The sequence below is a fragment of the Pan paniscus genome, chromosome 8 (genome assembly GCF_029289425.2).
Source record: "Pan paniscus chromosome 8, NHGRI_mPanPan1-v2.0_pri, whole genome shotgun sequence".
Lineage (NCBI taxonomy): Eukaryota > Metazoa > Chordata > Mammalia > Primates > Hominidae > Pan > Pan paniscus.
Window position 1 is genome coordinate 35,862,320 of NC_073257.2, and position 22,681 is coordinate 35,885,000.

General features: G+C 48.1%; 2 protein-coding genes across 4 annotated transcripts in view; one reads left to right on the plus strand and one right to left on the minus strand.

Moving 5' to 3' along the window:
* The first annotated feature begins 383 nt into the window (after positions 1–383).
* On the plus strand, positions 384–20,691 carry PTF1A (pancreas associated transcription factor 1a). Of its 3 annotated transcripts, XM_055092484.2 has the most exons (4): positions 384–776; positions 15,661–15,780; positions 17,706–19,771; positions 20,150–20,691. In XM_055092484.2, exons 3-4 carry the CDS (start codon positions 18,706–18,708, stop codon positions 20,350–20,352), a joined length of 1,269 nt encoding a protein of 422 aa, XP_054948459.1. In that variant the 5' UTR covers positions 384–776; positions 15,661–15,780; positions 17,706–18,705; the 3' UTR covers positions 20,353–20,691. The 3 variants fall into 3 exon arrangements, with proteins under 3 accessions (XP_054948459.1, XP_054948460.1, XP_034785993.1); XM_055092485.2 differs by lacking the exon at positions 15,661–15,780; XM_034930102.2 differs by lacking the exons at positions 384–776; positions 15,661–15,780 and having other exon boundaries at positions 17,378–19,771.
* Positions 20,692–22,101: 1,410 nt separating this feature from the next.
* C8H10orf67 (chromosome 8 C10orf67 homolog) overlaps positions 22,102–22,681 on the minus strand; it is a 155,727-nt gene continuing 155,147 nt past the window's right edge. The window contains exon 18 of the transcript XR_008619891.2: positions 22,102–22,681. This exon is cut by the window's right edge and continues 1,703 nt beyond it. The gene's annotated coding sequence lies outside the window, so the exon portion shown is untranslated.

The following is a 22,681-nucleotide window of genomic DNA, read 5'->3' on the forward strand; positions in this document are numbered from 1 at the left end:
CGCTTGCAGGTGTCGCCTTTTGAAACCGCCATTCAGGCGGCCGCTGTTCACTTCTCGCTGCGCCGCGGGTTCTGTAGAAGCGCAAGAATGGGGCTGATTATTCCCGTGCCCACATGCCGCCCCCACACGCCCCCACCCCCGTCCGGCGCAAGGCTTCCCTTGGCCAAAAGAGGCGTTTAATTAGTTCTGGGGCCGCGGAGAGCCAGCGTGGCCGACAAAGCCCGGCTCCCCAGGTAACCCGGGTTCCCTGCGGACCCGGGAGGGGGCGCGCGGGGCCGGAGCACCGGCCTTGGGCTGCGCGCTCCCTCCGGCGACACTGCCGTCCCCCTGGCCTCCGGCCCGGTCCCCCGCAGGCCAAGGGCTCATCTGCCGGGCTTGGGTGGCCCGGGCCAGCGCCGCCTGCGGTCCCCGAGTGCGGCTGGCTCTAAGGCCGGCGCCCTCTCCCCGGCTTTCAGTGCTCAGAGCCAGGCCAGCGGGAAAGAAGGCAGCATGGTCGGCAAAAGACAGGTGGCAGTGGCAGTCTTGCATGATACTTGTCCTTCTTCCCTGTTCCCCATTTTGGGGAAACATTGGAAACACTTTTCTCTTTATGCGCATTCGCGTCTCAGCACCGAGTGCTCCAAGCCCTGCGCGCAGCGCCGGGCTTGGAAGGCGGCGAATGGCTGCCTAGCCGCCGCCCCTACTAGTGACACTCGGCCGCCAGCCCCCGCCCAGGATGTGCACATCTGCTGGCAGCACTGGCCCGGGTGGCAGTCACCGGGCCACCCACTCCACAGGTACAACCGCACCCAATCCAACCTGGAACTCGGAGGGCTGTGCGCGCCGAGCTGGGATCGCGCCCCAGCGAGCCGGGCCTTTGGCTGCGCCAGGGCCCAGGCCGAGTCATCCCGCCGCTCGCGTCGCCGCGAGGCGGGACACCGTGTGATACCTTTGCCGTGGGCTGGGCGTCGGCCGCGGGGCGGAGAGCGGGTGTCCCACCTCGCCTTATCATTTGATTTCCGCCAGCGTCTGAGGACGGCGCACCCAATTCGTTCCACTCGCTGCGCTCTGTGAACGAGCGGCGGGCAGGGCGGGGGAGGCCGGGCTGGGGGAGGGCAGGGTGGTCCCACTCCCCCGCCCCCGCCCCGCCGGCCTCGCGGAGCACAAGTGTTGGGATTCCCACGGGCAGGCGTGCTCTGCGGCTGGAGGCCCGAGCGCCCAGGGCCCAGGAGACGTGGCGGACACAGAGGGGTTTGTAGACACGGTGACCTCCGTGCTCCTGCTCTGAAAGGGCCTGAAAGGAGCCGTTTATGGTGCATTACCAGTCAAGGGCTCAGGTACCAGCGCCTTGTGTCGGGAACCCGGGCGGCCGCCCGTGCTGCAGGTGTCTGCTATACAAACGCCCCGGGAGGGGGAGGGCAGGCCGCCGGATTGGGGGCCGGGGAGGGGCCTCCGGCCTGGCCTGCTCCTGCCACTCGCGCGGTTTCGCTCTTGCTCCTCTGCAGCCATAGCAGCCAGCCAGGGGTGCAGACGGAGATCCTAGGGGCCGGGACAGAAAAAGCTGCAGGGGCCTGGCTGCCCAGTCCCGATTTGGTTTCAAGACAAACGGCAGCAGGAGGTCACAGGAGGCTTGAACCTCTCCGGGGAGACAACCGCTGTGCCGGGGAAGAAACATTTTGCCCATATGTTGGGCTGCTTGGGCCTCCAGAGGCCTGCCAGGATTTAACTTGAACTTTCCAGGTTCAAGTTAAGGTTCAAGGCCTGCCCTCTCCTTGTCTATCTTCCTGTGCAAAGAAGGGCCTGAGCCCAGGCGCATTTAGCAGCTGTTCCTGGTTAAACAGCAGTGTGGCCTTCTCACTGACCTCTCCCAACGCCACAGTCACTCCCTGCCCAGAAGAAACCACGGAAGGTACGTTAGCTTCTTTGGGCTGCACCAACAGCTATGCCTTTAGTGGGTCACTCCTGTACCCGTCTGTGTCCCGAAGGCCTGACAAACCAAGAAATTTAGCCCCCCACCCCCACCCCCTCAAGCTGGCTTCTAAAGCAAAACCTTAAAATGCTTTTTTTCCTTAGGGAGGAAATTGTCAATGGAGTTTACTCTCTAGGTAAGCCCCGAAAAGTCTTCAACACGGCGGAAATACTGAAAAAGAAAAATAGCACAAGAAATACGGCTATAATATTAAGACAATTTTAAAAAGAACAAGTGGTGTTTAATAATACTCAGGGCCAACTTGAAGAAAAGATGAAGGAGACAGAAATGTTGGGTGTGTCTAAAGGGAACTTCAAAAGGTTTTAGAGCTTGTCTGTCTTGCCTAATATTAGCTGGAAATTTCCTTTCCCTTAATGCAAGGCCACCACCCTCATTACTTTTATATGTGTCATCAATTATTAGGATTCGTTTTTGACCAGATAAAAGAAAATGATTTTCTTAAAGTAATAGAGAAGTTGGTCCAGGAATAAGGCAGTTGGCCAAGGATAAGGAAGATGGGTGTGTATCTGAAAAGGACTGTTTGCAAGGAGAATAAAGGGGAGAAAATAGATTCCTTACAGGGTGAAAGTCTTTCCCATCTGCAAAAATAACGGAAAAGTCACCCCTGACCTTTCTTTTATCACATTCACAACTCTACTTCTTAATAAGTTCCTCCAGATAGGGGTCTCAATCAAGTTCATTGCCTTTATTCAGTCTTCATCAGTCTGCACCCCAATCTCACATTGAAACTGTTTTTAATCATTTTACCAGCAATTTCCATGTCCCCCAATTTAGGGCCAATTTACAGACCTTAGTTTGCCTAAAATTGCAGTAACAGGCCCACCATTCATCCTGATGGCAAAAGCAGAATTCTTAGTATCATCTTTTCCTTCTCTCTTTTTCCAATTCCCACATTCAATAAGTTCAGAAGTCCTAGTAATTCTTTCCAAAATCTCTCTCCAATCTGCCCAGTCACCACCCAGTTCAGTCCTTCACAATATCCCAGCTGTTCTGCTGCCACGGCCTTCTGCTCAGTCTCCCTGCCTGTAGTCCTGCCTTGCTTCCATCCATTCTCCACAGTGAAGCCCCAAGCACCCTTCGTAATTGGTAAACTGGATCATGCTATCCCCCTGGGTAAAACCGTTTGTCGGCTTTCTATTCCCAAATTAATTATAGGTAAGTTATAAAGATGTGCTGCTATACAAGTCAGTTATATATATTATAAAGAATGCATAAGACACACAATTTTTCTAAAAAAAGATAAAAATGTAGATGATAGTTCTGATAGTTTCTTCCTATACCCCTATAAGGTTTATCCAATCTGCAAATGACTATCTATATGATGCCCATCTCCATAACACAGTTTACAAGGTCTTCTTTGATCTAGATCCCATCTACATTTCCATCCTTACCATCCCTCTTTACTTCATCCTTAATAAAATCCTTTTTTAAATAAAAATTTTTATTTCTTCAAATTTCATGATGATCATTCTGTTTCATGTTACTGTCTACCTCTACTCCTCATTTTCACTCCTCCATATGCCCCATGGAGAAAAGGATATGTTGTACCTACTGTTCTGTTGCTAGTGTTTAATGCTAGCAACAGACAGAACAGTACATAGAAGAGATATTCCAAGCACACTTCCCAGCACACAACAGGTGCTTAATAAATGTGTGTTACATACATGAACATCGTGCTTCTTTGAGGCAGCCATGTTTTCTATGAAATAACTCAAAATCAGAGAAAGCTGATCCATAGAAAATGAAAAGGATGAAGATGTACAGAAGGAAAGAGAAAGAAGCACAGGAAAGACAGAGACAATGTCCAGGCATCTTTCTAGATCATGATGTGTTGACTAGTGTACAAGTTTAGCTGCTCTACTGTAAAAAGTTTACAAATATGAGATACAAGTTTATTTACTTCTCATAGAGACAAAACAAAGCTGGATAGGTATTCCAGGCTTGGTATGGGCTCTAAATGATGTGGGGGACTTCAGTTCCTCTTGTGTATTTGCTCATCTATCCTCAACGTGTAGCTTTCAACTCATGGTTCATAGTAGCTGCTCCAACTCCTCCTGTTGCCTCAGCATCCCAACCAGTGGAAAGAGGGGAAGTGACAATATAGGACATGTCTTTCTCCTTCAAAGACTGAGTCCCAAAGCTTGGCCTCATTTCTGGTCACAACCCATTACTTAGAAATTAGTTTCATAGCCACACAGAGGTGCCATGGTGAGCAGGAAATGTAGTTTTTATTCTGGGTAGCTATGTGCCCAGCTAAAATCCTGGAGTGCCATTATGAAAGGAAGGAGAAAATAGCTATCAGGGGAGAATCTTCAGTTTCTACAACACTTGGCACTGCTGCCTCCTGAGGCCTCACTACATTCCTGCTATCAGATTCTAGGAGATGCTCTGTATCCCATGATGTATCCCCCTTTTAATGTCTAACTTAGTTCAAATTGGCTTTCACTACTAAAACCAAAAGACTGTAAACAAATCCACAAAGGTACTGAGTCTCTATGCAATGACACTAGGTGCAGAATGCTACATGCACCAACCTAGGTATGTCAGGTGGGCTAGGTTTTGCTGCAGTAGCAACCCCCAAATCTCAGCAGCTTCACACAACAAAAGTTTATTTCTGGTCCAGGTTACCCGTTCTATGAAGGTTTGCGGGGGAACTTTGTTCATCAGAGTCACTCCAGGTCCCCAGCTGACAGATGTCCTGCCCCAAGGTGTACGTCCACAATCATTACAGAATATGGAGGCAAAAGACAAACTGTGCACTGGCTCTTAAAACTTCCTCCCAGAGGTACCATGTCATTTTCACACATCTTTCATTCGCTGAGCATGTCATATGGCCACATTTCACCTTGAAGAGGGTAGAGAAGTGTAAGCTATCATCTGCCTGGACGAACTAGAGAGTATCTGTGGTTTGCTCCACTGGCTCCCACAACCTAGGTATGGTGGAAGCTTTTCTGGTTAATTTTTATTTTTGTAAAGCATCCAGAAATTATAAAATGATCTATCTGTACCTTCCTTTCTTCTCTGCTCAAACTTGTCCAGCTGAAGAAGAAATGTACTCTCTAAGTCCTGGAGACCTCCAAGGCCAGTGACAACATAATTCCCTTACATCATTTTAAATTTGAGCAGGGAAATATTATATAACAGATGATGCATTCTCAGCTTTGGTTCCATCTGGGACATCCCTTAACACTTTTAGGAGTCTCTGCATATATTCCTAGCGCCATCTTGGATTTCTACAATGGGTTTATACTCAGGTGTAGTAGATAACAAGCTTCTGAAAAAGAAAAAAGGCCAGGAACAGGAGTGTGTAAGGATACAGAAAGACATTCTACCATGAGATGCACACAGGGAAATCTGTTTCTAGGGCTGGCAAAGGCTAAATAAAAGTGAGATTCAGTGGACACGAGGAAATCTCTGTCTACCCCCGAAATGCCTTCAAATGACTGCACTAAGGCTCAAATGCCAGATACAAAAAAATCTCTTCCTGTGATTTACGGCATTACCTTTCAAGAACCCTAATCAAATGCTGGGGAGGGAATGATGTGGTTGCTCTGTGTTGCCCATACCTTAGGGGAGCAGATGTTTTCCTTTATGGCCTCTAGCTGAGACCAATGGCCCTGAAGTAATTGGCTTCCAAAGAGGGCAAAAAGGATAATTTGGAGCACTGGGCATTCTTTGAAGACATAGGTCTTGGTGGGGCATCCATGTGTTCACCATGAGGCCACTCCATGCCTGGGATGAGGCTGGGGTGTGGAGGCAGGACTAAGAAAGTAGATGCAAAAAGGCACACTGGAAGGTGCAGAACGCAGGCTGTGCTTGGGGCTGAGCCCCTAACATCCCATGGATTTGCTGGGGATATCCATGGGCTATTCACAGCTCTAGGCTTTTGTAAATATGTTCAACCTCCCAGAAGCACATTTCTGCCCCTCCTCTTGTGGTCATTATTTCCTCAGGACTGGCTTAGCTCAACATTGTTCCTTTTTTTTTTTAACCCCCCGAGATAGAGTCTTGCTCTGTTGCCCAGGCTGAAGTGCAGTAGCACAATCTGAGCTAACTGCAACCTCTCCCTCCGGGTTCAAGCAATTCCCCTGCCTCAGCCTCCCGAGTAGCTGGGATTATAGGCACACACCACCACACCCAGCTAATTTTTGTATTTTTCATAGAGATTAGGTTTCACCATGTTGGCCAGGCTGGTCTCGAACTCCCGACCTCTCTGCCTGCCTCAGCTTCCCAAAGTGTTGGGATTACAAGTGTGAGCCACCACTCGCGGCCAACATTGTTCCTTTTTTGAAGCTCTCTCTGTCCCCTCATTCTTATACCGACTTATACCTCAATATAGCCCTCACTGAACTGGATCATAATTACTCACTCCTGTCTTTACTACACCAAGAACGTGCTAAGGGGCAGAGACTGCACATATTCATCTCCGTATTTCCACATACATAACACCGTCACCTGAACATGGTTGATGCTCCAAACACATTCCTTAAAGCAATAAACTAAAACAGCGTGATTTGACATTTTCTCAGTATTTCTGTGTTTATAGCTTCATATATAATTATGAAAAACAAGAAGATTATTCAGCTTAAAAAATACCTAAGTAGTCAGATGTGGTGGTTCATGCCTGTATTGCCAGCACTTTGGGAGTACAAGGTGGGTGGATCACTTGAGCCCAGGAGTTCGAGACCAGTCTGGACAACACGGTGAAACCCCATCTCTACAAAAATTAGTCTGGTGTGGTGACACACGCCTGTAGTCCCAGCTACTTGGGAGGCTGAGGTGGGAGGATGGCTTGAGCCCAGGAGGTGGAGGAGGCAGTGAGTCATGATTGCGCCACTGCACTCCAGCCTGGGTGACAGAGTGGGACTCTGTCTCAAAACAAAGCAAAAAGAAAACAAACTTAAGTGATTGTTCAGCATTACATAAAGTAGTAGTTTCCAAAGCAAATAAGATGTTCTATTGAGGTGCAGGAAGAATTTTAGAACTTAAATCTTTACTCACCTTCTTAAAATTTCTTTTTGTGCATGTTGAAAAATGTACCCAATGTATTACTACAGTCCTATTTGTGTGAACTTAAAATATATAAATGTACATATATTCTCAAGAGGTCATACTCAAAACTGGTAATGATAAGGTGAGTTGGGCACAGCTAATCTCCATCTCCCCAACACACACTACTTTTCTCTCTTTCTTTGATGACATTCCAAGTTTTAACTAGAAACATGCTGGGTATATACCCAAAGGAATATAAATCATGCTGCTATAAAGACACATGCACACGTATGTTTATTGTGGCACTACTCACAATAGCAAAGACTTAGAACCAACCCAAATGTCCAACAATGATAGACTGGATTAAGAAAATGTGGCACACATACACCATGGAATACTATGCAGCCATAAAAAATGATGAGTTCATGTCCTTTGTAGGGACATGGATGAAGCTGGAAACCATCATTCTCAGCAAACTATCGCAAGGACAAAAAACCAAACACTGCATGTTCTCACTCATAGGTGGGAATTGAACAATGAGAACACTTGGACACAGGAAGGGGAACATCACACACCAGGGCCTGTTGTGGGGTGGGGGGAGGGAGGAGGGATAGCATTGGGAGATATACCTAATGTAAATGACGAGTTAATGGGTGCAGCACACCAACATGGCATACATATACATATGTAACAAACCTGCACACTGTGCACATGTACCCTAGAACTTAAAGTATAATTATATATATATATATATATAAAAAGAAACATGCCTACCAACCTCAAGACTGTTTGTCTGTGTCCCTTGCAGCTAGATGTGGCCATGTGACAGCTCAGGCCCATTGACTGTGACCATCCTCGATGTAAGCAACCTTCAGGTCATGTTCCTAAAAGGAAAGAAGGAAAGTGCGTCCTTTCCTTTTTCTTGCTGGCTGGGATGGAGATACAATGGTAGGAGTAGGAGTAGGAGTAGGAGCAGCCAGTTTAAACTCAGGGATGGAAGCCATGTTTCAGGAGCATGTTTCAGAGCAACAAGCTGCAAGGAAGCTGGACCTCCAACCCGTGTAGTCATCATATAAACTTTGGATTGCCTATGCTAAACTATTACATGAGAGAGACATAAATATTATATTTTAATCACCCTTTAGACATTTGTTACACAAGGCAGAACACTTATCCAAAATAATGCAAGGTGTACAGTCAAAAAAAGAACTTCTAAGTTGATATAGATAATCAAGGCTCAAGGTGAAAGATAGCAGTGGAAGAGAACCCAGTTCTTCTTTGAACCCCTGTAATATCACTTCTCATGCATGCCTTTTTCTTTTCTTTTTTCTTCTGTACTTTATAGACATTTGATTAAAAAAAAACTTATTGATTAGCCACTGAGTGTAGGGGAAGCAAGATGGGAACTGGCAATCATTGAATGCCTGCTGTGTATCAGATGCTTTACCTAAATCATTTGCTTTACTTTCCACAACAATCCTTCAGGTAGACATTGTTATTTCTTCCCCTTTCACTAGCCAGTGAAACTAAATCTAAGCAAGATCCAGGAACAAATGACTATAAGGACATTTGAGCAGATATTTTGATCTGAATTCAGATTATGTGGGTCAAATGTCCATGCTTTTCCATTCTCTGCCCTTTCATATGTGTTTCTTACCTTTCCAACTCTTCCTCTTGCATCTTCTCCCTCTTATTTTACTTCACTTCCTTTTTACTTTCTTTCCCTGTCCTCTTTCCTCTCTGCTATCTACCTCCTGAAGGCAAACATCTGTATTTGGTAATCATCTGGAACAGTATTTCTCAATCTTGACTTTAATATGCATATATGTTCATATGTGTACAGGTGTGTATATTTTTGTACACATACACATATATATGTACTTGTATAAAATCTCCATAGAGATTACTTAAATTGAACACAAATACTGTAGTAATACTTTGGGTACATTTTTCAACATGCACAAAAAGAAATTTATACATTTATAGAAAACAAAACAGAAACAAATAAAAACATTTATGGGCTCTCAGTGTTACATTCAATTATTATTCATATTAATAATTTAATTAGTAATTTAATTATTTTAATTAATTATTAAAACAATTAATTTCATATTAATAAATTAATTAGTAATTTACAAAAACTTAGACCATTAGAATAAACTCTATGTACTGCTCTTGGATAACTACAAAGCCAAACAAAATTTAAAATGAAAAAATTCTATAAATCAACAAAATTCAAATTAACCAGCATTTAATATGATAGATAATATGACTCTGTCGTAGTGACATATGCCACCTACAAAGCTAACATGGTATCAGTTCCTCTCTTCAGTCGACTGTGTGCCATGGGATAGTTCTACCCCAGTTTAATTAAACTACCATGGTAGCTTTGTCTGTCTAGCTTGTTGTGCAGCTATTTCATCTTTTCTAGGCACAAACACAATCTCTGTGTGTTTTCTTTAGCCTGCAGTAATTAAAGTTGCCTGATTGGCACCCCCTAATCTTAAACACGAATGGAAGCCCAGATTCGGGTCCCATGTCCCATGGTTGGACCAAGTCCTACGGTGCTCATCTAGATGTTCCAGCAGACACTCATACTTCATTGTCATTATTTTTTAAGATTATCATCTAAATGATGTCACAAAATTAAAAAATTGTTGTAATAAAACTGTGGCGCTTTCATTGAAGAAATATGGATCCAGAAAAATCAGAGGCCCATGGAAATGAGAGGTCCAATGATAGTTCCCGCCAGGAAACTCAATCCCAGTAATGGAGAGTCCCCTTGTTATGAAGAGAGAAATGGCTATAAATATGATTCACTGGTTACACAGGAGTGAGCAGATTGTGAGGCAACTGTGTCCCATAACAAGCCTGGCTGATCCTTCAGATAAGAAGTGAAATAAACGCCCCTGGCTTCTCTGCAGGGCTGGGGAGAGTGAGGGAGTTAGAGGGGGAAAGCTGTCTCCTCCTGGACTCCTACACTCAGAGCCTTGGAGTCAGTCTAACTGTGACTTGGAGAGGGATACTGCAGAGGAGAAATGAAAAGCACTGGCCTGTGGGAACACCCACCCCCCACCACCCTGAGCACCTTGCTCTGCCTCAGCACAGATAATTCTCTTAGAGGACTAGACTGTGTAAGTGAACTACTTTTCTTTTTCTTTCTTTCCTTTCCTTTTTTTTTTTTTTTTTTTTTTTTTAGAGACAGAATCTCACTTTGTCACCCATGCTGGAGTGCAGTGGTGCATTCACAGCTCACTGCAGCCTTAACTTCCCGGGCTCAAGCCATCCTCCTACTTCAGCCTCCTGAGTAGCTGGGATCACAGGCATATGCCACCATGCCCAGTTAACTTTTTAAATTTTTGTAGAGATGGGGTCTCACTACGTTGCCAAGGCAACTCCTGGGCTTAAGTGATCCTCCCACCTCAGCCTCCCAAAGTGCTGGGATAACAGGCATAAGCCACCATGCCTGGCCAATGAACTACTTTTCTGGCCCCCACTTTAAAGCCAGCGGCATTAGCAAAAAGCTGTAACTAGACCAAATCCTGACTGCTCCAAAAGTCATGAGAAGAGCTGAATAGAGGTGTGCTGCATCTTCCAGTGTGGACAGTGAATTAAACTCAGTATTTGTTGATACAGTCATTGATACTGTCCACTATGAATCTAGGAGGTAGGATGGGGTGGCCAACACCAAGAATGACTCCTGTGTGATTAAGCAGGCTCCCACTTCTCACGATGACTTACACATATCCATCCATTCCATCATGTATTGAGCACCTACTACTAAATAACTTATTAAGCAACTACTACTATGTGCCTGGCACTGTTGATGTGCTTTATATGTGTTAACTCACTTAATCCTCACAATAACCCAGTGAGGTAATATTAGGATAATTTGTTTTTGCACATGCAGGAGCAGAGGCATGGCTAGGGACATGCAGCTGCCTATTTCTTGAAAAGCATAAGCAGGAAAACTGTATACTTGAGTTTTTAGGCAGCTTTCCTAAAAACCTAATGTTTCTTGGCTAATATTGGGCACTTTTGTGCTTGAACCAGGTGTGGTCTGGCATATGTTTCTTCAAGCACAGATTAACCCAGCAGATGAAGAGTTTCTTGCTCTAGACAGGATTTTAAGGGAACAAGAGCAATAATGCCACTGCAATACCCTAACATCTTCAGAACCCCTGATATGAGTGAAAAGTGTTATTGATAAGAGGTAGAAAAATTTGGAGGGAATGAAAGTAATGGCCCACCAAGCAGAGAATAAAGTCAGACCACAAATAGAATACAAAGGCAGTCAAAGAGATACAGAAAGCATGAACTGAACTGTGAGTTCTCAGATGGAGTGAGTGGTGCTCAATGAACATGAAATTACCCAACAGTGAAGCCATGTGATGAACGATCATGCCACCATTAAAGCCTGCCAGTAAAGAGATGGAGAAATTGTGAGATGCTGTCCAGTGAAAACTGTAAGAAATAGAACTGGAAATACATGGAAGAAAATAGACCAAAATGTTAAGTCACCTGTAGGTTGTGCAATTGCAGAGAATGCAGAAAATGTGGTGGTTTTCATGAGTATTTAGTAATTTTAAATGTGTTTTACATGTTGAATCTCTCTAAACTTTATCCGATATTGACTTCATACAGGAAATAGCATTTCATCCAATGCCATCCATTTTAGATTATGGAAGGGAGTCACTGAGGTTACTTGGCAGTCCCTGTGAGCCCTTGTTGTTCCCACCTACCACCTAGTTCTTGCTGATATTTTAAAATGGCACAAGCTATGATCCAGATCTCTGGAGGGCTCCTCCAGGGCTTATATAAAGAGATAACAAACTCCAAAATTTTTCTTAAAAAAATAAGTTCATTAACTTTTAAAAAATTTCCTGCATAAAGGCATACAGAGCGATATAATGGACACTGCAGACTCAGAAGTGGGGTGGTGGGAGGGAGGCTAGGGATGAAAAGCTACATATTAGGTACAATGTATACACTACTTGGGCTACAGGTGCACTAAAATCTCAGAATTCAGCACTACACAGTTCATCCATGTAACCAAAAACCACTTGTACCTCAAAAGCTATTGAAATACAATTTTTTACAAAAAAGAATGTTCAAAATAAATACAATACACAAAGAAAAAATATTTTAAAAAGAGGGAATTCACACCCCACCACCACCCACCCCGCCCCGCCCCAGAAGTCGGTACTTTCTAAAAGCTGCTGTGGTGAAGCCTACCTTATCCACTCGGTTAGTCAATTAACCTATATTATTGAGGCCTCACCATGAACCCACTAAATACAAAAGTCAGCCAAGTTCAAACTCAAGTAGGTTGTATACTTCAAAATAGCTAGAAGAGAAAAATTGGAATGTTCCCAATATGAAGAAGTGATAATTGTCTGAGGTGATGAATACCCCCAATTACCTTGATTTGATAATTGCACTTTGTATGCTGGTATCAAAATATCACATGTGCTCCATAAATATGTACAATTATTATGTATCCATAAAAATTAAAAACTAAAAATATTTTTAAATTTTTAAAATCTTGCATATATATTGACATATTTTAAAAATCAAAAGATACAAAGGAGTATACAATAATAATTCTATCCACTAACCACTCAGTTCCTTTCTTGATGCAATAATTGCATCAGTTTCTTGGGTATCCATCTAGAGTTTTGTTTTGTTTTGTTTTGTTTTTGAGACAGAGTCTCACTCTGTCGCACAGGCTGGAATGCAGTGGTGCAATCTCAGCTCACTGCAACTTCCACCTCCCTGGCATATGTTTCTTCAAGCACAGATTATCCCAGCAGATGAAGAGTTTTTAGTAGAGACAGGGTTTCACCACGTTGGCAAGGCTGGTCTCGAACTTCTGACCTCAGGTGATTCACCGGCCTCGGCCTCCCAAAGTGCTGGGATTACAGGCATGAGCCACTGCATCCAGCCCATCTAGAGATATTTGATGCCTACACAAACACGCTTACATATATTCCCTGTCTTCTTTGTTAAATGCAAGAAGGAACATACTAGTCACTCTTGCTTCTTTCACTTAACAATACATCTTGGAGATATTTCATATCACCACGTTAAAAAAAAAAAACCCATTCTTTTTTGTGGCTGCTGGATATTCCATTATACAGATGCACCATAGTTCATTTAAGGCCCTGCCAATGGACATGAAGACAGAAAACATGTATAGCTTTGACAAGAAACAGAAAAAATGTCTTGTTTCTATTAAATTCATTGTTGTTCTTTCCACTGCTCACTTTGGAGGCCAAGATACAGACATCCGGTAGTAACGACTTGCAGTGTTTACATGACTAAAGTTCAAACACCTTGCCGAATAACAAAAGTGAAGGACAAAGCTCAGAAGCTTTGCTATTCATCAAATAAACCCTGGCATGACAGAAAATGCTTATTTGGATAATTATATCAGCATTTAGGTGTTTCTCACTTTAAAGGTTAATGTTTAACAAGGAGAAATGCAAAGGCAACAAGGAATGGTGCTGGGCATTCAGCCTGTGGGTCTTCTCTGTATTTTACCACAGATATGCGCCTCCTGCCCTCATTCTCAGTGGGAGACAGCCCAGCTTTATTTATGTATTGTTTTTAGGCTGAGCAGCCACTGAGTGCAGAACATCTCATAGGAAACCCTCCTACACGATGCTGAGATCTCCACTCCCTTGTGCTAGAAACCCACTTATTTCCACTTGTGGGTCCATAGTGCCAGCATGTCACTCCAAGCCAGTTAGCCTTTCTAAATCTGTTTCCACCTGTGAATGATGAAAAGCAATCTGCCCAAGCTGGGCATGGGCATGGTGGTGTGCACCTGTAGTCCTAGCTACGAGGGAGGCTGAATGGGGAGGATCCCTGGAGCCCAGGAGTTAGAGGCCACAGTGGGCTATGATCACACCACTGCACTCCAGCCTGGGTGACACACTGAGACCCTGTCTCAAAAAAAGAAATAAAAATGAAAATTTAGTAAAATACCTGCCCAGTTCATCTCGCAGTTCTGTATTAGAAGCTAACAAGCTAATGCATGTGAAAATCACATTAAAGCAACTACATTCAACAACTTCTTCAGAAAAAGGGGGGCTTGGCAAAGTGGCTCACATCTGTAATCCCAGGACTTTGGGAGGCCAAGGTGGGAGGATATCTTGAAGCCAGGAGTTCAAGACCAGCCTAGACAATATTGCATATAAGTACAAATATGCCTTTGAAGTGTGAGGGAAGCAGGGCAGGAATCTGTTCTCAGCAGCCAGTGGAGCCAGTACTGGGCTGAGATGGATAAGACTGGCATTAACTTAGCTGTTTATGGTGACCCATGCCTGTAATTCTAGCACTTTGGGAAGCTGAGGTGGGAGAATCACTTGAGGCCAGGAGTTAGAGGCCAGCCTGGGCAATACAGGCAGACCTTGTCTCTATTTTTGAAAAATCTATATTAAAAAAAAAAACTGACATTAACTTTCTGTGTGACCTTAGGGAAGCCTCTGAACGTCTCTGGGCCTCAGAGGCCTTTCAGCATGAACCTTGTGAGTGTATTTTCCAAATCTTTTCCTAAGAGTACAGGGATAAAGGGTGGACCAATGAGGGTACCTGGCCACTCAAGTGGGGAGAAGAAAGATATCTCAGATAAGGAGTGGTGACAGGGACACAGGAGAGGAGAAACCACCCACCTGCCATTACCACTGCATTTCTGAGATGGGGGAGGGAACAGTTCGGGCCATGAGGAATTAACATGGACCCTTTCTCAAGCTAGGAGCAGACTGCGAGCCACATCCACAAGTACCTGCTTTCAGGCACTAAGGAGGTGTGTAGGATACTATGGGTGAGACAGCTGCATCCTGGTTTCTGCAGTGTGAGGTTCCTGCAGGGAGGATACACACCCAGCATCATGCACTATGAGAATGTTCCATGGGTAAGCTGATGATGGAGAGCCGGGAGATGCCATTCTTCATGAGTGGCCTCTGCCCCAAGTTCATCCTGGACAAGCCAGGGACCTGGGCTCTAACCCTCTAGTCATTGTTCCTAGAAGCTGGGAAAAGACTCTGGAAATGTTTGATGAGAAAGAAATGAATAAATATTCAAGTCCCCAAGACTCCTGATGGGGAGAGATAGCTGGAAGACAGAGAAAGAGAGATAGAGAGAAAGCATAAGAGAGCACAGTATGGCATGGTGGCATGGTGGCTCATACCTGAGGTCCCAGCTACTGAGGGGGCTGAGGCAGGAGGATCCCTTAAGCCCAGGAGTTCAGGACTGCAGTGAGCTGTGATTGAACTACTGCACTCCAGTCTGGGTGACAGAGTGACACCCTGTCTCTAAAAACAATAACGAGAGACAGGCAGAGACAGAAGAGATGAGACCAAGGCTCAACATCAATGGCCCTGGCCAGAAGCTCTCCTGCAGCTGAGAATCTAGGAGATGGGACAAGACCTACTAGCAGCCGGAAGGAAGCCTGGGAATCTGCCAGGCCCAAGGCAACAGGGTGGCACTGAGCCTGTGCTGAAAGACTTGAAAAAGTCTTGAGGTCTCACCAGGGATTGGCTCTAGAAAGAACCAAGTGCTCCTTCTGCTGCCCACCACCGGGGATGATATATGACTCTATAATGAGGCAGAGCTCTTTACAAGGTTAGGGTGTGGTGAGAAGAAGCCTGAGTTCGCTCACGCTCTCTCTCTCTCTCTCTCTCTCTCTCTCTCAGACTCCTGGAGCCTTGTGACCAAGCCCCTCTCCAGGCTCCCCAACTGCCCAGAGGATCCAGGGGTGTGGAAGGCATGACTGGAATGAGAGCGGGGTGGGGTGGGGGCTCTAGCCTGGCAAGGTAAGGTTCAGTCTTCTCATCCAACCTGTTGCTTCCAGTGGCAGAGGGCAGCCATCCACATGGTCGTGACCCCTAGTGACCCAGAGAAAATTTCCTTTATTAGCGGAGAAGTCTTTCTTCTTTTTACAAGAGAAAAGAATGATCATGTCTTACTTAAAGCCTGTGTGTGTGTGTGTGTGTGTGTGAGAGACACAGTGTCACTGTCTGTAGGCCTTGTCCTAGATTCTCAACAAGGCCAGTATGCACACAGCTAGCAATTCTTTAAAAACTTCGAGGGCAGTGGAGGGAGGAGGAGGAGGAAGAAGGGTAGCAAGGGCTATGTCTGAAACAACTGAGTACGTTTTCTGTTCCTCCTACCCCATGCTCATTCATGCACCCCTAGGAGCCACCCAGAGCCTGCATGCTAGTTCTGCCCCCTTCATAAGACAATAAGCTTGCTACCAGCAGTGAATTTCCCATGAGCTCACTGGGTGCTCAACGTGAATTTCTCTGTAACTCTTCTGCAAACTCATCAAAAATGTCAGATGATTTTCTGTGGAAGTGGATTGCTAAAATCATATTGAATAAAAAGATACCCATATATAGCCGGGCACGGTGGCTCATTCCTGTAATCCCAGCACTTTGGGAGGCCAAGGTGGGTGGATCACTCGAGGTCAGGAGTTCCAGACCAGCCTGGCCAACGTGGTGAAACCCTGTTTCTACTAAAAATACAAAAATTAGCCAGGCGTAGTGGCGGGCACCTGTAATCCCAGCTACTCGGGAGGCCAAGGCAGGAGAATCGCTTGAACCTGGGGGGTGGAGGTTGCCATGAGCTGAGATCGTGCCACTGCACTACAGCTTGGGCGACAGAGCAAGACTTTATCCCCCAAACCCCACCTTCCCCCCAAAAAAGAAAAAAAAAGATACCCATATATTCACACTCACTCCCCTGTCTCCCAGTCCTCCACCTACCCACATGTCTATGACACACAGTTTCTCAAGAGCCACCAGTCTAGAGAGCCACCAGAGAAAGCCTTTCAGCCTCTTGAAAAGAGACTTTGTAGGCTCAATTCTAGTCTTCTCTGCAGTGGATAGTTGTCAATATTTCCGATAAGGCTTTGAAGCTGGGTAATTTGCTACTCTTGCATGTCTTCACATTGACCCACGGGCACGGGCATGTTTCCACTTAGTTTTAGTCTACGTGAGGAAGGGGAGGGTGCACATCACTAGCTGGCTAGATCTCTGGCCTTGATACACACACACACACACACACACACACACACACACACACACACACCCCTTCCCTTCCTTTGAGGTCAGAAAGAGAAATCAAATTGCAGAGAATCACAGCTCAGGCTCTATCACCGGGAACCTGTCCATATTTGCCTTTAAGGATATGCAAATAGTGAACGACTCCTTCACTGTGAAGGCTGAGAAACTAACACAGGAAAAAACTACTGAAAACCAGTCAGTCCTTGGGTTAAAATTGTTTGGGGTTGTTGGCAGTTCAAGGTAAGGCAATCTCTGGCCTTCTAACCTTATATATCTTTTGGTTTAACTCTTTGTTCTCAATTCAGTTAATTACAGTGCAATGTCTAAAACCAAGAAGCGTATTTAAATCACTAATCTGAAGAGGCATGACTTGGAATTTGAGAGGCGTCTGAATACCCAACAGAAGCCTCTAGTGAGACAAGTGCCTGAAAAAGGAAGCGGCCCAGGAGGACGACTCCTTTCAGTCCTCTGTAGAGAGAATACGCAGGATGGCTGCGCTTCTGAACTCTCCCGGGGTGGAAGCTGCAGCCTGGCTTTTAACCGGAATTGCCCAGACCTTGAAAGTGTTTCTTTGTTGCTCTTAAAAAGAGGAATTCACGTTGCATCGCAGTCTGTGATAAAGTCTGTCTTGGGGCAGAGCTGCATACGTTTTGTGTTTTTTTTTTTTTTTTCAGAAAAGAAAGGTCGAGAAAGAAAAAAACAAGTCATTCAGGGATGGTCCCTGTGGCCAGTCGGAAAGGTGAGAGACTCGGGCTTTGAAAACGATTCACATTCTGCCCTTTAACTTCAATGCCCTCCCTCCGGACTGCGCCGGAGCAGACGATTCAATGGACTCCTTTTGTATCCAGTTTATTGCTCAGAATCCCTAGGGTCTAGATTTGCTCTCAGAAGAAACGCGCCCCGCTGAGCTGCTCTCGGGGGCTGCCCCTCCCGTCTCCCCATTCCTTTCTCCGGGCCGGGGAGGGCAGGGGAGGCAGCCACTGAGCCGATGTCGCTGGGGACCCGCACCAGGCACCACAGCCAGGCTCCGGAGCGGAGTCCCATAGGTGCGCTCCCAGCCCCCGTGCTGCGTCTGGAACGCAGTGGGAGTGGGTCCGGATCACCTTCCAATGACACCCGCATATACTCTGCAAACTGTGCAAAAGCCCTTGAAAAGTCCAGAGACGGGACAGAAGCCCCCAGCGGAACCCAGGCCGGAGCCCCGCGCACCTCGGATAAGGGGGTGGCGGAATGCACCCACCTGGTCCCTGAGGGCAGCACCCTTAGATTGCCCAGGCTGCCGCGGAGGAGGACGATCGCCGCGCGGGCTCCGCTCTCGCCGTCTGGGCCACCGGCGCGCACCCCTAGGAACTTCTGTGGCCGCGTGTAGACGCGGCGCGCGGCTGCCCCAGTCCCAGGGCGGAAGGACCCGGCGCTGCTCAGCGCGCGCGGGTAGGCAGCGGGCACCGCGGGACGCAGGTGCCCCTGGAGCCGCACGCGGGGCAGGTACAGAATCCAGTATGCAGAGGCAGAGGAGAGGGAGGAGAGCGGTGCGAGGAGCCCCGGGCCGCGCGACCCCGCCTTTTCCTCGCCCCAGGAGCTCCCAAAGGGAGCAAAACGCCCCCCACCCCCGCCCACCGCCGCGCCTCCGGGCCCCCTCGCCGCCGGCACACCGCGCTCTGATTGGCTGGCGCGATGGGTCCCTGGCACGCGCCTGTGGATGTTGTTATAAGAATCCTCGCGTGCCGGCCCTCAGCTCCAGGAAGTCCGCCACAGCCCTCCCCAGCGCAGCGCGAGCGCGGGCCAGAGCGCAGCGGCCGCGGGCACTCCAGGGAGGCCCGGGGGCGGGCAGCCCGGCGGCCGCCTAGCTGCCCCCAGCCAGGGCCCCGGGAGGGAGGGGCTCGGACGGGCCTTAGAAACTCACCAAGAACTAACACGCGCAGCCCGGCAGTCCCGCTGCCCACTGCGGCGGCGAGCATGGACGCGGTGTTGCTGGAGCACTTCCCCGGGGGCCTAGACGCCTTTCCTTCTTCGTACTTCGACGAGGACGACTTCTTCACCGACCAGTCTTCACGGGACCCCCTGGAGGACGGCGATGAGCTGCTGGCGGACGAGCAGGCCGAGGTGGAGTTCCTTAGCCACCAGCTCCACGAGTACTGCTACCGCGACGGGGCGTGCCTGCTGCTGCCGCCCGCGCCCCCGGCCGCCCCGCTAGCGCTCGCCCCGCCGTCCTCGGGGGGCCCCGGTGAGCCAGACGACGGCGGCGGCGGCGGGTACTGCTGCGAGACGGGGGCGCCCCCAGGCGGCTTCCCCTACTCGCCCGGCTCGCCGCCCTCGTGCCTGGCCTACCCGTGCGCCGGGGCGGCAGTACTGTCTCCCGGGGCGCGGCTGCGCGGCCTGAGCGGAGCGGCGGCTGCGGCGGCGCGGCGGCGGCGGCGGGTGCGCTCCGAGGCGGAGCTGCAGCAGCTGCGGCAGGCGGCCAACGTGCGCGAGCGGCGGCGCATGCAGTCCATCAACGACGCCTTCGAGGGGCTGCGCTCGCACATCCCCACGCTGCCCTACGAGAAGCGCCTCTCCAAGGTGGACACGCTGCGCCTGGCCATCGGCTACATCAACTTCCTCAGCGAGCTCGTGCAGGCCGACCTGCCCTTGCGCGGCGGTGGCGCGGGCGGCTGCGGGGGGCCGGGCGGCGGCGGGCGCCTGGGCGGGGACAGCCCGGGCAGCCAGGCCCAGAAGGTCATCATCTGCCATCGGGGCACCCGTAAGTGCTTCCGCTTCCCAGCTCAGGGAGAAGGGGTCGGGCACTCGAAGGCTCCGGAGGGGCTGGGGGAGCTGACTGCCAAGCAGACAGTCGGACCGACGGATTGTCGGTGGGCACGGGAAAACTTGAATGCGAGCTCGCGTTTCTCGTTTTTTTTTTTTCTGCCACGTTGACCGCGGCTCTCAAGGGCGCGCGTCCCCGCCAGACTTGCAGCTCCTCGGATTCCTGGGAGGGGACGGTGGGGGCTTGAAGTGTGGAGGAAGAGGGTGGTTCTAGTATAACCGGAGAGCACCCAGGAAAGGGTCCTAAAGGACCTGATGGGACCAATGGGAATGTGGTTGGATATTCACAGTCTGTTTTCTCTTCTCACCTGTCCAGGGTCCCCCTCCCCCAGCGACCCTGATTATGGCCTCCCTCCCCTAGCAGGACACTCTCTCTCATGGACTGATGAAAAACAACTCAAGGAACAAAATATTATCCGAACAGCCAAAGTCTGGACCCCAGAGGACCCCAGAAAACTCAACAGCAAATCTTCCTTCAACAACATAGAAAACGAACCACCATTTGAGTTTGTGTCCTGAGAAGTCCCAGACTCGGCTGAGGATCTGATTATGTCTCTGTGCATATTGTACATGTAAATATCTATAATGTAAATGTAATTTAAGAATCAAATTTTTCGAATGGCAATCAACTGTTTATTATTTATCTATTTATTATCCTGTTGAGTTGATGAAATAGATGATTTCTTTTTAAATATATAATTTATATAATTTATCCTGATTTTCTGAAAATATGCAATAGCCTATGATTTTCCTGAACTCTGTGTTGTTGGGAGAACTCTGGCCAGAAAACGTCCTGCTTATTTATTGCCAGATATGGTTTATTTCTAAGCGTTGTCAATAAATGCTATTTACACCTTTTCCTGAAGGTTTTTGAGTACATGATTTGATAGATAATCTTTAAAAAGAATTAACTTGGTAAAAATTAACCAAACCAGAGACTCAAAAGTGTAGCTTTTTAGTAAGAAACTACATTTCAGACTTAGCCTAAAGGTGGGTAGGTTAGAGGATTAGACCTCAACTTTCTATGACAGCACTTCATCTAGGTCGCCTGCCCTACACAGCAACTTTTGTCTGTATTTTGGGCCACCTTCCAAACACCCTATGCAGATACATCCTGGAGTATTTATTGTTCCCATTTTGCAGATGGGAAAGTTAAGGCTCAGAGACGACATTTGATTTACGCAAGGTCACCCCTACGTTGTCTATTCCTGGTGTATAAAAGTGAGCGCGCGGTGCACTGTGGGAGCAGGGAGCTAGTGGGCTAAGCGAATGGGCCTTTCTGCTTCCACTGGCTGGGAAAGGGGCTACTCTTGAGCTGCCCTGTGACCAACCTCTTCGGCAGCAACCGCATCAGGTACCTGGAACTCAGGCTTACTCCTCCCAAAGGAGATGGGACAGGCTACGGTGCCAAAGCCTAGAGACCACTCGGAGGCCACTCAACAAAATCCAGGGTCTTTTAGGTAAGGTAGGAAGAAGCCGCCCGCTACCCCTGCCACCTTCGCAACAGGCTTACTTCCAAAACTGAGTTCGTTTTGCCTTCATCAGAACTTGGCCCTCCTCGGCCAGCAACCTGGGGAGAAGGCGAGCCTGAGGCGGGGGGCGTAGGGTAGCCCCCTAGCGAAGGGGAGAAGAGCGAGTGCGCGGCCGAGGTCGCTTAGCCAGAAAGCCTGGGAGTCCAGGCTTGGGTTTGTCTCCTTTGTGGCCAAGAGCGCCTCCCGGGCTCTCGGGGCGTCCTCCCCTGCCCGCCAGAGCCGGGGCGCCGGCACTGGGCCCTGAGGCCTGGCGCGCGCGCAGATGGCGTTGGCGCGAGCGCGGACTGGAGACGCGCTCCTTGGCGTGGCACCGTAGCCCCGTGCGGCGCAGGCCTGGCCCAGGCGGGGTGTGGTTCCGTGGGCCGCAGCGGCCTGGTGGGCGAAGGTACAATTGCGGATAGCCTCTAATACTCACGGCCCTGCCGCAGGACAATATGTTGGCAGCATGCTAATTGCTTTAACCTAGTTTCAGACCCACCGAGGGGTTCCCCGCGCGCCGCGGGTGCCATGGACCTCGTCCAAGAGCAATTAAAGCGAGGCCGCGAGCCCGACCCCGCAGCGCGGCCTGGCCAGACACGCGGAGATTCTGGGTCGCAAGGCTCCCGGGAGCCCCTTGGCCGTGGACCCTCTCACCCCTTTTAAGCCTTCGCGCCCTCTCCCTCCACTCCTCCTAAAGGAAGATTTCACACTGGAGACAGAATTTCAGAACGAGAGAAAATAATTCGATTTTGTCCTTTATTAGGGCCTCATTAAACACGAAAGTTGCTTTTGCACAAATGCTTCCATCAGGCATGTAATCTCATTACACTCATTAGAAAGTCAAATGTTTGGCCGACTTCAACTTAACTATAAGTTATGGAAGTATTGTACCGTTTTCTTCGGCTGTGTAGACCTGCGTTTCTGTTGGATTGGGCAGTGTGGCACTCGCAGTTAAAACACTGCAATCATTGTGATGTGGCACCTTTTATTTTGCGTGCCACTTTTTTTTTGCGATTCAATGCCTCAACACAACCTTTAGTGCGGTGCAGATGAAGCGGAAGAACCGAGCTGAGCATGCAAAACACCAGGGTCTCTATCTTGTCACTCTCTGTCCTGACTTGGCAAGTCCCTTTAAGCACAACCTTCAAAGAGACTGACAGCTTCTTTTTATTTACTCATAATCCATTCATTCTAGTGTAGCAATTCTTTTTTTTAAAAAAAAATGCAGCAGTAAAGGCAGAACAAACGTATCATTTCAGAGTCTTCTTTGGCGTCAGGGAGGCCCGAGCTGCGCTGGGTGCAGGGGCTGCTCTCCTTGTGGCAGAGCCAGGCTGGGG

What these genes read in the sequence shown, in the direction of transcription:
- PTF1A (XM_055092484.2), top strand. Translation starts at nt 18,706, where the DNA reads ATGGGTCCCTGGCACGCGCCTGTGGATGTTGTTATAAGAATCCTCGCG. An exon ending in CATCTGCCATCGGGGCACCC is followed by an intron (nt 19,772 to 20,149) that starts GTAAGTGCTTCC and finishes TCACCTGTCCAG; the next exon opens with GGTCCCCCTCCCCCAGCGAC.